At 47.1% G+C, this 12371-nt stretch overlaps 1 protein-coding gene across 1 annotated transcript in view; it reads right to left on the bottom strand.

The window, feature by feature from the left end:
- The window catches only part of RTN1 (reticulon 1), a 118324-nt gene extending 112422 nt beyond the window's left edge, over window positions 1-5902 (bottom strand). The window contains exon 1 of the mRNA XM_027702354.1: window positions 5354-5902. Coding sequence (XP_027558155.1) covers window positions 5354-5543 — 190 coding nt within the window. The 5' untranslated portion in view covers window positions 5544-5902. The remainder of the gene's footprint in view (window positions 1-5353) is intronic.
- Between the last annotated feature and the right edge of the window lie 6469 nt (window positions 5903-12371).

The following is a 12371-nucleotide window of genomic DNA, read 5'->3' as shown; positions in this document are numbered from 1 at the left end:
GCATTCCTGTGGGGAACAGGGCAAAAACAGCTGCATTTTGATCTGTATGGAGTTGAGAACTACATTGCTACACAGATTTTAAACCAGGAGTTTTTATGCACCTCTAACTGCACCCTCAGATGCAGAGCACTTGCTGGAGGAGCCCAACAGGAGCTGTTGCTCCTACTTTACTTAAGTGGGAATAGAGGATGGTATTTCAATAGGAATTTTTTTTTTTTATGGAATAGAGGATGGTATTTCAATAGGAAATTTTTTTTTGATGGCTGACTGTGGCCTTTGGCCATCTTGTCAAGCTTCATGAGGATTACAAAAACAGAAAAATCCAAGAAAAATCCCCTGTGTTCCTGTCCCTCTCTGCAAAATCTGCTTGCACTTACAAAGCCCTGGGGAATGCAGAGAGCCCCCATCAAACAATCTCTGTCGCCTTCACTCAAAACCGGTAGATCAGAAGTTCTGAGTGACTAATCCAGGGAGCAGAGAAAAAATAAATTCAATTCCCTAAATCAGAAAGGACTAGAATGTCAATAATAGAATTGGCTTGAATAGACACTCTTCCAAAGTGAGACTGAATCTGGCCTCAGTTGGCTAAATCTAAGCAAGATTGCCTAGCAGCTGAGGATATATTTCCAAACATCTGCTGGGGCTCCCCTGTAACATGCTTGTCAGTGAATCCACCAGATCTAGACTTTCTACAGCAACATGAAAAAATCAGGGTTTGGACTGTGGCCTTTACAGTGCATGTGGCCTTGAGCAGTACATTGCCATGGATGCTCAGGGAGTGGAGCTCTTGACAAAGCACAGTACCTGGAAAGGGATGGGAAGGCCACAAAGAGCCAGTTGCCTTGGGGAACCTGCTGTTTGTTCATGATCTGACATCCCAAAAAGTGTCAGTGCCAAACCCAAGCAGTGCAGACATGCATGTTCATACCCCCTTCTCTCCACCCAGACGAACCATTGAACTCTCATCTGCCTCAAAACCATCAAAAACTTATTTTATGCTGCGGTGTAAAGGTGTCAGTAACTCACCCTCTCCAGTAACAGGAGAGAAACAATAAACTGATATTTACAGGTGATTGTGTTATCAGTACAAACACAGGCTTTTGCCAGGAGCACCTCAGTGCAGTCCTGTGTGGGCAGGGGGTTGGTGGGTTAGCTCATGATGAGAGCTTGCAGCTACACAGCACATGCCTTCAAACTCAACTTCTACAAATAATGTGAATTAGAAAGATGCTTTTTAAATGTCTTTACTAGAAGCACTGAGCCTAGAGAGTCTGTCCTTGACATGGATCAGCAAGAGCCAAGTTTGCACATGGTCTTGGGTGCTGTATTTACGTCCATTGGGGAATGAAACACTCCGGGGATCTGATATCTCACTGCTCCTCAGCAGGCAGGGGCTGTTCCTCAACTCATCTGCCTCATCCAAGCAGCTTCTAGTCCCTTCTTCCAGCCTCTCCTCACTGGCACATACCACACGGGTGCTGTTCAGTCCCATAAGCACAGGACTTTTGTGCCACTGAGGCACCCCAGGGTATCTGGCTGCTGTTCCAGAAGGGTTCCCATAGGCCATATTTGCCATTCCATTGTGTCCCTGTAGAAGTGTCCCACTTATTAATGCCATCCCCTGTGACACTGGCCACCTCTCCTTTGGGCAGCTGGACTCCACACGTGAGCTGTCTTTGGAGGCAGCTGGAAACGAGCCAGGATTGTCAGGGATGTCCTGACTGCTACGGCCTGTCTGATGGCAAAGAGCATCCTGGAGTGAGTATCAGCAGGCAGCAATCTCAGTCTCACTTACATGAATGTAGGGGCATAACACCACTGCCTAAATCACCTTACAGAACCCCACCAACGCACAACGTTGCCCACAGCTTCCCAGATTCTTCCACGGAAATCATCATTTTTATGACTTTCTGCCCTATTCCCACTCTTTTTTCCCCTAAGCACACCTTGCACCACGGAGGTACAGTCCGTTCTTACATTTTACCACTTCTCTGGAGGAAACCATATGTATTTATCCTGGGGACTGCCTGGTAGCCTGTGTAATATTTTTGAAAATAATTCTTGTCAAGGGATTTTAATCACTGTTGATGTATAAAAATGAAATAACAGAATCTATGACCAACTGGTGTGTTGGGTGGCATGGGGCTCTCTTCACCAACATGCAGCTGCTCACCAGCCTTTCAGGACCACTTCACTCACCAGTCCTTGCAAGAGCTCCCTGCAACCTCCTCTCACCCTGAACCAAAAAAATTTTTGGGAAGGAGAAAAACTCTGCATTTGAGGGAGAGAAACACTTTCAGCAAAATCCAGGGGCCAAGTATAAGAGCAAGAGAAACAGCTTTGTCCCTGCCCAGAAGCTACTGGAATTATCTTCATTGGATCTCTGCAGGAGGAGAAGCCAATGTGGGGTCTGCAACTTCTCATTGCCCTGACTTTGCTTGAGAAACCTCTGAGCTTTCCACTTTTCGTGGGAATTTTTTCCTGCAGTCTCAATCATTGCCGATTTTGGTTGATCCAGAGAATGGGGAGTGAAATCCATTGCTTTTCATCATTCAGAAACCACTCACAAGGTTTTGACACAAAGCCAGCTTGGCTCAAAGCTGGGCCCACAGCCAGCTTGAAAATATTCCTGAACCTTTCAACAATCCCTGGCTGGTTTTCAAGCTTAAAACAAAAGCCAAGATCAGGGAAAGTTTGCAAATTTTTAGGTTGTATAAGAAAATTTCTGTACAACCTGTAATAAATTCCCACCATTTACTTTCAGTTATTTTCATGCTGGGAGAATCTCTCAGACTCCAAACCCTGCTCTTGCCTCAGAGAGCATAACCATGTTTTTCACAAAATAAGACTCATCTGACAGGTGTGGAGGAAGATATGGGATGTGCTGGGAAGCTACCTGAAAAACATTCTGTCCAGCTCACTCTTGTTTGGATGGATTGCTCATTGTCTCAAGTGTCCCCAGATGGCCCATTGTACAAGGAGTGCTCAAGTTTATGGCAGCCTGTGTCAGTGTCATAAAAAGATGGAGTTGGGTATCTCCTGCTGGGTCCATTCCTACAGCTTAGGAACAGACAGGAATCCCTTTTCAAGCAGGAGAATTAGAGAGTTTTCTGAAAAACTTGACAGTTTTAGATGTTCAGCAATATTACAGTCTTCTTACCCAGAAACTTATGAATACTTAGTCACACAGAGAGAACAGGGAAATTATTTACTTCCCTGGGTGAAGGGAGCAGGAGCTGTAGGTCTCTAGGTGGTGTGGAACAGAAATACAGATGCTGCAGCCACAAACAGAGACAGAGACTGCGTGCGCAGGACTGCACTGGTGGGGATGCTGCTCTGTCTGCCGTGGTTGGCTAGACACACACACAGCCACACAACAGTCCTTTATTGAACGGAGAGAACAAAATGGGAAATGTTTAAAGTACATTACTACTCTTATGATATCGCTAATTTGATAGTCTGACAACCCACGGCCAGCAAACACCAATAAGGGTCTGTATCGCTCACTTTACCTCCACCTTGACACAGTTTGACACATGCAAACATGTCTAAACCCCCTTTGCAGAGGACTTCAAAAGCTGGAAATTTTCTTTGCTTCTCTTTCTCTTTTCTTTCTTCTTTCTTTTTTTCTTTTTCCTTTTTCTTTTTCTTCTCTTTCTTTCTGCCTGTCCAATCTGCGTTTTATAAGTGTTGATTTACAGATCAGGTTAAGCCTGAAGAAGCCTTCATTAAATGCAAGCAGTATCACAGTTATTCCATTTAATGGGGATCTACACAATTTAAGAGACCACCCCTCTTTGTTCTGTATGCTAAGATTCAGCATGGCCATATTTTCATCCATCGGTGAACAAAAAAAAATCTCACAAGATTCTTTTCCCCCTTCTTTGTGTCATTATACTGTTGAGGGAACCCTACCTGGAGCCCCCAGTCCTGCCCCTCTCTGCACACTCTCAAACAGCCTCACATTTCCAGCCATCTGCCTCTCTCTCCAGTAGAAAGTCACGTTTCACAACCTAACACTCAGCTCAGCGAATGAGCAGCACATCAGCAGATTAGCTCCCTGCCCAAAGCTACAAAACAGCAAAACATTTCCCACATCAGCTGATGGGCGTTAGATCCCATTTTACTACTCGACTCAGTCGCATCAAGCAGACAGAAAAGCACCAGGGAAACATCCATGTTGAGAGCACACACATGCACCGATGCACACTCAGACCCTGGAAAGCCACACATATGGGCATCAGCAGAATGGCACATGTAGACACTCAGGCTGTGCTGTTTCTGGCCAGCTACTCTCTGTGCTGATTGACTGAGGGGATTAGAAGGGACTCAGCCCAAAAACGCAGTTCCTAATGCTCCTGCAGCTATTGCATAACAGAGATCGATTCCCGTCCCAAGCCCTGACCCTCAACTTACTCAAGACAGGTCTAATGCTTCAGGCTGTATAATGGAAACAGCTACTTCCCAGTGAAGAGGAATCTAGATGGGATGCATCAGTTCCCTCAGGGCTGGGTTATTTGGCTATTTGGGTTCTCTAACAGGCAGCAATGAAAAGAAAGTAAGAAAGTGGCACCAGGAAGGAAAGAGAGTCATTTTCCCCCAAGCATTTCTACCAGGAGCTACAGGAAGCTGAAGCCTTCTTAGGTTCATTAATAGATGTACACCTGCTACCAATACACCTGCTAAAGAAAGGAACCCTAAACCAAGGAAAATCGTACACTTCCCAAAAGTAAACTGAAAATCAATGAACCTGCAGACCCTCAACTAAATGCAACTGAAGCCAAACACACCTCAAAAGCCAAAAGGAGGAAAACACAGCAAACAAAAAGTCCACAATTAAATGAACAAGTCTCAAAAGCATGCAGAAAATGTACAAACACTTCAGAATAGGCACTCCATTAAAAGCTGCATGCTGAAATAACATAAAAGGCCACGCAGGAATTCCAGGTGCATGGGGAATGGCTGAAGTAACTCCGCTGAGATCTGTCACTCCAGACGCGAATAGGTGTACGACAAACGAGGACAGAGCCACATCAAGTCGAGTGAAATCAAATGGCCTCCAACATTTGACTGAAACCTGGGTGTCCCGTGCCTAACAAACTGCAAAGAGCTTTAGGGAACTTGGCTCACTCCTGCATCCCCCTCCCCCACGGCAGCAAAAAATAACTATTTGCAAAGGCCGCAATTCCTCGTTATTTTCTGTTTTCCTACATGCTCTCACTAACTCCTTAGTAATGTTTCCAAGCAGCCAGGCTGGGAGAAGAACATAGGAAGGGATAGAAACGAGACAACCAAGAGATGCTGTTGCCAGGGCCCCTTTGTTGAGCATCTCTGGGTACCCCTCGCCTTTTACCTGGGGATGCAGTCGCCATGGTAACGGGCGGGTGTTCCCTGGCGGAGCCAAAAACCAGCTGTTCCCGCTGCTGAGCCCCATCGCCATCCCGCAGCGGAGCCCCAGTTGCATACTGGTCCGCCCCGTCCGCAGCCCAGTGCCCGCCAGTGCCCGCCAGCAGCAGGTCCTGGGGGTCCGGCGGGGCTGACATGCTGCCTGCAAGGCGGCCGCTGATCTCCGGCTCTCGGGACGCAGCGGGAGCCACCGAAGGAGCTGCGGTGGCCGCCGAGCTCGACGGTGCTGCGGCCGCGCTGGAGTGTGGCCGGCTGCGGGGACCGGGAGCCGCCGCTGCTGCTGCTGCTGTTGCTGTTGCTGTATCTCCACTAGCGCTTATTACGCAGGTGAAAATGGCTTGTTAGTTGGAGCCTTCCAGCCCTTGCGTCACCCTGTGGCTGGCATATCACAGGGCAGGAATCTGCCAGCCGGGCTGCTGCTCTCCCCCGTTTAACTGCTTCGGCAGGCTAGGCATCGGCTTGTGTGGATAAGGGAAGAAATGCCCCCCTTCCAGGCGGGCACACGCCTCCCTCTCCTCTCCTGCCGCCCCCCTCTCGGCGCGCATCCCCCTCCTCCGCATCCCTCCGCTCCGGAGCATCCCGCAGGCGCCGCAGCCGGGCACGGCAACGCGCCCGCCGGGAGAGCCGCCGGCTCCTCCTGCACCGCCGGGCTCGGCGGAGAGGGCACACATCCCTCAGCGAAGCGCACCCTACAATCACCCCATTCCCGCCCGTCTCGGCCAGCCCCTGAAACAGCGAGAGAAGCCGCGCTCTGCGCCTGGGTTTGTTTACCCTGTTGGCTTCTCTCTGTTTGCAGCCCCACCGGAGACATGATCACAGCTTATTGCATCTAAATGACACTTGTCAAAATAAACTCACAGCAGGTGCCTGTGTGCCTTTTTTTTTTCCCCCTTGCCTTTTCTTTCTGTTGTGCCATTGTATTTGCTTACTCTCTCACGGAGGAAATGCATGCTCACCAAGGCGATGGGAAATGTCAGGGATCCTGGCTGTCGGTGAAAGCAGCAGCAGCATGAGATACAGGGAAGGAGAAAGCACAGGGCAGAATCTGTGCCACTGCTGAGGTGAACTAGAAACAAGTTTCCTTGCCATCCTTTTACACATGAGAAAACGGACTCAGGTAAATGGTAAGGGATCATTCCTGCATTGCACAGAGCTCTGGCACTGACAGGTCAAAGAAACTAACTCTGCCTTGTAGAAGGACCTCTCTCATGCCATGTGACAGGTCAAGCTACAAAGTGGACAGTAATTGCCCCAGCCAGACTTCATTCCCAGCTCCTCATTGCAGCAGCAGATCTCCAGCTGTGATCTTTATGTCACAGCATCCATAGGCAGGTGTCAGACCCTCTACACCTCCAGTAAGCTTGTGCGTGGGTTTGAAAACTTAACGTTTCCACTTTTTCGGGGCAAGAGGGGAGGAAATCCAGGGTAAGACCACAATGCAAGGTGAAAAGCCTCAGAAGCAGCCCTGAGCATTTGCATTTGTGTTATCTTCACAGGGAATTGTCATCCTTGTCCTCACTCCAGTCCAGAATCTATTTTTGGGAGCTGTCCTGCTGCTGCCTGAGTCATAGAATCATAGGATCGTAGAATGATTTGGATTGGAAGGGACCTAAGAGGCCATCTAGTTCCAACCCCCCTGCCATGGGTAGGGACACCTTCCACTAGACCAGGTTGCTCAAAGCCCCATCCAGCCTGGCCTTGAACACTTCCAGGGATGGGGCATCCACAGCTTCTCTGGGCAACCTGTGCCAGTCCCTTACCACCCTCACAGTAAAGAATTTCATCCTAATATCCAATATAAAACTACTCTCAGTTTAAGAACATCCCCCCTTGTTCTGTCACTCCATGACCTTGTAAAAAGTCCCTCTCCACCTTTCCTGTGGGTTGCCTTCAGGTGCTGGAAGGCCACAATTAGGTCACCCCAAAGCCCTCTCCAGGATGAACAATCCCAATTCTCTCAGTCTTTTAGTCCATGCTGTTCAGTCCCAGCTCACCAGGGCCCTTCAAATGTGGGTTCCTCAACCCAGGGAGGGGACCAGGGATGGGAATGTCCTTCTGGAGGTCTGCAGCCAAAGGTGCAAGTGGAGCAACATGCTCCAGGTTAGCCAAAGTGAAGTGAATTCTGTGAATTCAGATGAACCTTGCTGTCTCAAGCTCTAAGTAGCAAGGGTGATTTTAGAGACTAGGACATTATTCTGCCTGTGTTGCATGGTACAATTCTATTGTGGAGGATCTGTAGGCTACAACCAGCAAGATCTGGCTTTAAAAGCGGAAATGACATTACTTTTTCTATATTGTCACGACAAATCCCTTCAGGAGTATATCAGAAGCATGTTCAGAAGTATGGATTGGTGAGTCAGTACTTGAGGCACATCTCAACAGATAGTGTGGGTCTAACCTACAATTTCCTTCTTGTTTTAAGCTTCCTAGTATAATTAATTACTGAAAAGCAACAATATCAAACCAAATTCTCCCTTTTCTATGCTTTGTGCCCTCTTTCAAAATCAGCATTATTATATAGGTAATTTTACTTCCAGAGCAACATGTGCTTTAACACAGCATGCAAGATCATAGAGGCTAGACCAAAAAACTTGGCTAAAAATGGATATCTACAGGGTGAAGATGGGAACAGAAAGAGAAGGGTCTAGAGCACAAGGCTTGTGAGGAGCAACCGAGGAAGCTGAACAAAGGAAGCTCAAGTGGGACCTTCTCCCACCCTACAAGTCCCTGAAAGGAGGGTGGAGCCAGGTCGAGGTCGGTCTCTTCTCCTAGATAACAGTGAGAAGACAAGAGGAAATGGTCTCCAGTTGCACCAGGGAAGGTTCAGATTGGATATTAGGACAAAATTCTTCATGGAATGGGTGGCCAGGCATTGGAACAGGCTGCTGAGGGAAGTGATTGAGTCACCATCCCCAGAGAGATGTAAAAGACGTGTAGATGTGGCACTTAGGAACATGGTTTAGGGATGGGCTTGGCACTGTTTCATTAGCAGGTGGACTAATTGATCTCAAAGGTCTTTTCCAATCCTAACCCATGCAGCTCCACTGAACCCCTCATGGTGAATTCTGACTCTCCTGTAACTCACACATAAAGCTTTAGGTAGTTTTTTCCATATTTGTACCCTAGATCAAAAAATCTTAAAACTATTATAAAAGATATGTTTTCTAGATATCTCTGGTGGTTTTGGAGTATGGATTACCTGGAATTAACTCATAAGTAAAGATGAATTTGATAGACCACGTTGTGTGACACTTGCCTCTGTAATTATTTTAACAAAGCAGCAGGTAAATAGAAGATTTTCTGGTAATCAGAGAATCATTTAGATTGGAAAAGACCTTTAAGATTGTTGAGTCCAACAGTAAAACTAACATTGAAAAGCTCAACATAGAATGGTTTGGAAGGGACCATAACCCAACCCCCCTGCCATGAGCAAGGACACCTCCCACTATCTCAGGTTGCTCCAAGCCCTGTCCAACCTGACCTTGAACACTTCCAGGGGTGGGGCATCCCCAGCTTCTCTGGGCAACCTGTGCCAGGGCCTCACCACCCTCAAAATGAAGAATATGCCCAGGCTCATTGGATTTTCTTTATTTCAAAGTAGGATATATTTGCTGCAGATCAGTAGCAATGGTTTCAGTCATCATGTTTGTATTGCCAAATCCCATACCTAGGGCTCACCACATGAGCAAAAGAGATTAATTTTCCTAATTCATGGCTCCTCCTTTGACATGTACCATGTCATGCATCTGATGATGATTCTGGCAAGATTCTGATGACTTCAAAGTTCCTATTAATTATGTTAATAATATACAATACAATTTTTTTTATTTTTTTTTTTTTTTTTTTTTTTTTTCAAAAATATGTCTTCCCATAGGGACCCCTGGTGGCCTAGTGGTTAGCATGCAGGACTCTCACTGCTGCAACCACGGGTTCGAATCCCAAGTCCCCCGGGCAGATGGTAGCTCGTTAGCCCTGTGAGGCCATCCATCTATGAGAAGGTCACTCTAAACAAACCTACGTCTTGAGGACCTCACTGCCATTGTCCAAGCTTGCTTGGCCCCGGCAGATGAACCTTAGGATTAAAGGGTGGGCTCAGTTCAGCGCAGGCTGTGTCTCACCTAAAAAATCCATTGCGCAGGCTGGAAAGGTAAAAGACCTTTCCCCAAATCTTCGTTCGCGAAGACTGGCCATTATTATGTCTTCCCATAGATCTGAATACACATCCTTGGTCAGATTTTCTAGTTTTCTTTTGTGTCCATCTCTCTCTGGGGCTCCCTGTGATACTATTTGTGCGAGTGGGCAATGGACTGAAGTGCTCAGGAGAAGGCCTGTAAGAGCACTGAGCCCCCGACAGCTTTGCTTGTGTGAGCAATATGCGATCACAAAGGTCTTCTGATAATGCAGCATCATCAGAATGTGTGCACACCAGCTAGGAATGATTCATTTCTGCAGTCCAAAAAGGTTATCATGGTCTGAGGGCTGCTGGCACTAACGCAGACAGTGTTACTACAGTAAAAGAAGAAAGAGTGTGGACTGTATGCTCTGCTTATTGAATAGAAATGGGGACAAGCAGGAGCCAGCAGTGTGCCCACGTGGCCAAGAAGGTCAGTGGCATCCTGCCCTTTGTCAAAAATAGTGTGGCCAGCAGTACCAGGGAAGTGATTGTCCCTCTGTACTTGGCAATGGTGAGGCTGCACCTCAAATCCTGGGTTCAGTTTTGGGCCCCTCATAACAGGAGAGACATGGAGGTGCTGGAGTTTGTCCAGAGAAGAGCAATGGAGCTGGGGAAGGGTCTGGAGAGTGAGTCATGTGAGGAGCAGCTGAGGGAGCTGGTGGTGTCCAACTTGGAAAAAAGAAGGCTTGGGTGGACCTTCTCACTTTACAACTCCCTGACAGGAGGATGGAGCCAGGTGGGGGTTGAGCTCTGCTCTCAGGGAACAAGGGACAGGACAAGAGGAAATGGCCTCAAGCTGTGTCAGGGTAGGTTCAGGTTGGACATCAGGAAGAATTTCTTCACAGAAAGGGTTGTCAAGCATTGGAATGGGCTGCCCAGGGAGGGGTGGAGTCAGCACTCCTGGAGGTGTTTAAGGAAAGACTGGATGTGGCAGTTAGTGCTGTGGTCTGGTTGACAGGGTGGTGATCAGTCAAAGGTTGGACTTAAAAACCTTGGAGGTCTTTTCCAACTTTAATGATTCTATGATTACAAGTAAATAAATAAAGAAAAGAAAGCTTTTTGCTCTAGGGATGTACATTGTATCTCAACCCAGGACTTTATTTCACCGGTTCCTGTACAGTCCTCAGGTGACCTGGAACAGTCTCATGCAATACCATCAGCTCTGTTCACCTCCACATAATATTGGGTGGGAAACTAGAGGTCTGACTTCAAGCCTTGGATACAAATCCTGAGCTCCTACTGACCATCACAGGTGTGGTACATACATTTCTGACAGCAAAGCTTTGGTTTGCCAGGATGAGGGGGGAAAAAATCAACAGAAACAAGAGAAATACTCAAAAAGCTTGATTAATAGATTTTGCTGTACGGAAACCTCTAAACTTGGCATAACCTGGGCTGTCATGTGTGAAGTTACTTTACAGGGGTTTTAAAGATTATCACAGGAAGATCAGACTGGATGAAGATTTAATCAAATATGTGCTTAAGAGAGATATGAGTTTAAGTAATACTCAGCACAAGGAAAAAAGCTGAACTCTTTCTATTTTCAATACGCATTTTCCATGCATTTACAAAAGCTCCTGGTAGTTTGTATTGTATTATGCAGCAAACTGACTTGTACAGGGCTCATCTATCTCTGCTCATTGGTATTTAATTATCTTGATCTACCCTTTGGACATTATAAGCCTCCGATTGTATGAAGTCTGAAAACATAGACACACAAATTGCTTCCCTTTCCATTATAGCCCTTTGTGTTTTGGGCTGCTGCATGCTGCTGGGTCAGAGTGACTTTGAACCTTGAGGGGATTTGTGGTCTCAGATGTAACATTACCAGCAAAGAGCATAGAACCTGACAGGGTATATCAACAATTCAGCAATAGAAAAAAAATCATCTCTTCTTCCTTGAGGATTTATTCTTGAGGTTTTAGAATAAATGAATTGCAATAGGAAAGAGCAAAGGGGGAAAAAAAAAGAGGCTTCTGACATAAATAGTAAAATTAAGATAAGTAAAACAACCTCCACTACCCCCACAGAAAAGACTTCAGCACTGTAGCAGCTACAGGCTGGTTTTCAATTCGCCACATCTGTACTGCAGACCACCTGCTTTCCATGTGTCTCACATCCTCTCCCTCAAACAGGCAAACCTCTGGGAGAGTATGACAGCACTGGGCTGGCCAGTGTGCGTGACTTCCCTTCCAGAGCGTGCGATCAGCCCCCATTTTGGCACAGGTAGGAACCCCAGGAGGCATGCTGCAGGGTAAATCAGGCACATGTCTGCCCTACAAGGCACAGAGTGATATTGGGTCTCCCCAAAAAAACGCTGGAAACCTGATGAGAGTAATGACTCCTCCTGGGAAAGCCAAACTACTCAAAGCTGTCATTACATGAGACAAAAGGTGACCTTTCCCCACAGCAAAGGCTTTTCAATCATCTTTCAATCCACCAAGCAGCCCTTGCATAGTGGTCCTTCTGAGAGAGTCCCTTGGACCTTATGTTTTCACACCTTCTCCCTCTCCATCCTCACAGGCTCTGGCAATGAAACAGGGCAGGGCAGCCTCTCCAAGGTCCTTGCCCTCTACTCCTCCCACTGCTACAACTACCAAGGCCAATGCTTCAGGCCTGTTTGGAAACACATACCCCAACCTCCTACTGAGCTTCAAGGCATCATCCACCTCCCCACCTCCCCCACAGCACTCCTGGGACCCACCACACAGGCTCCTATCCCAGCACAGATTTGTAACCTGGAGTAAGTTGCTGCACCACCCAGTGGGTCTTAGACCCCACTTTGGTCCTG

This window comes from Neopelma chrysocephalum, unplaced genomic scaffold (genome assembly GCF_003984885.1).
Source record: "Neopelma chrysocephalum unplaced genomic scaffold, ASM398488v2 Primary Assembly neopelma1_183, whole genome shotgun sequence".
In the NCBI taxonomy this organism is placed as follows: Eukaryota; Metazoa; Chordata; class Aves; order Passeriformes; family Pipridae; genus Neopelma; species Neopelma chrysocephalum.
This window is presented reverse-complemented; position numbering and strand designations above follow the sequence as displayed.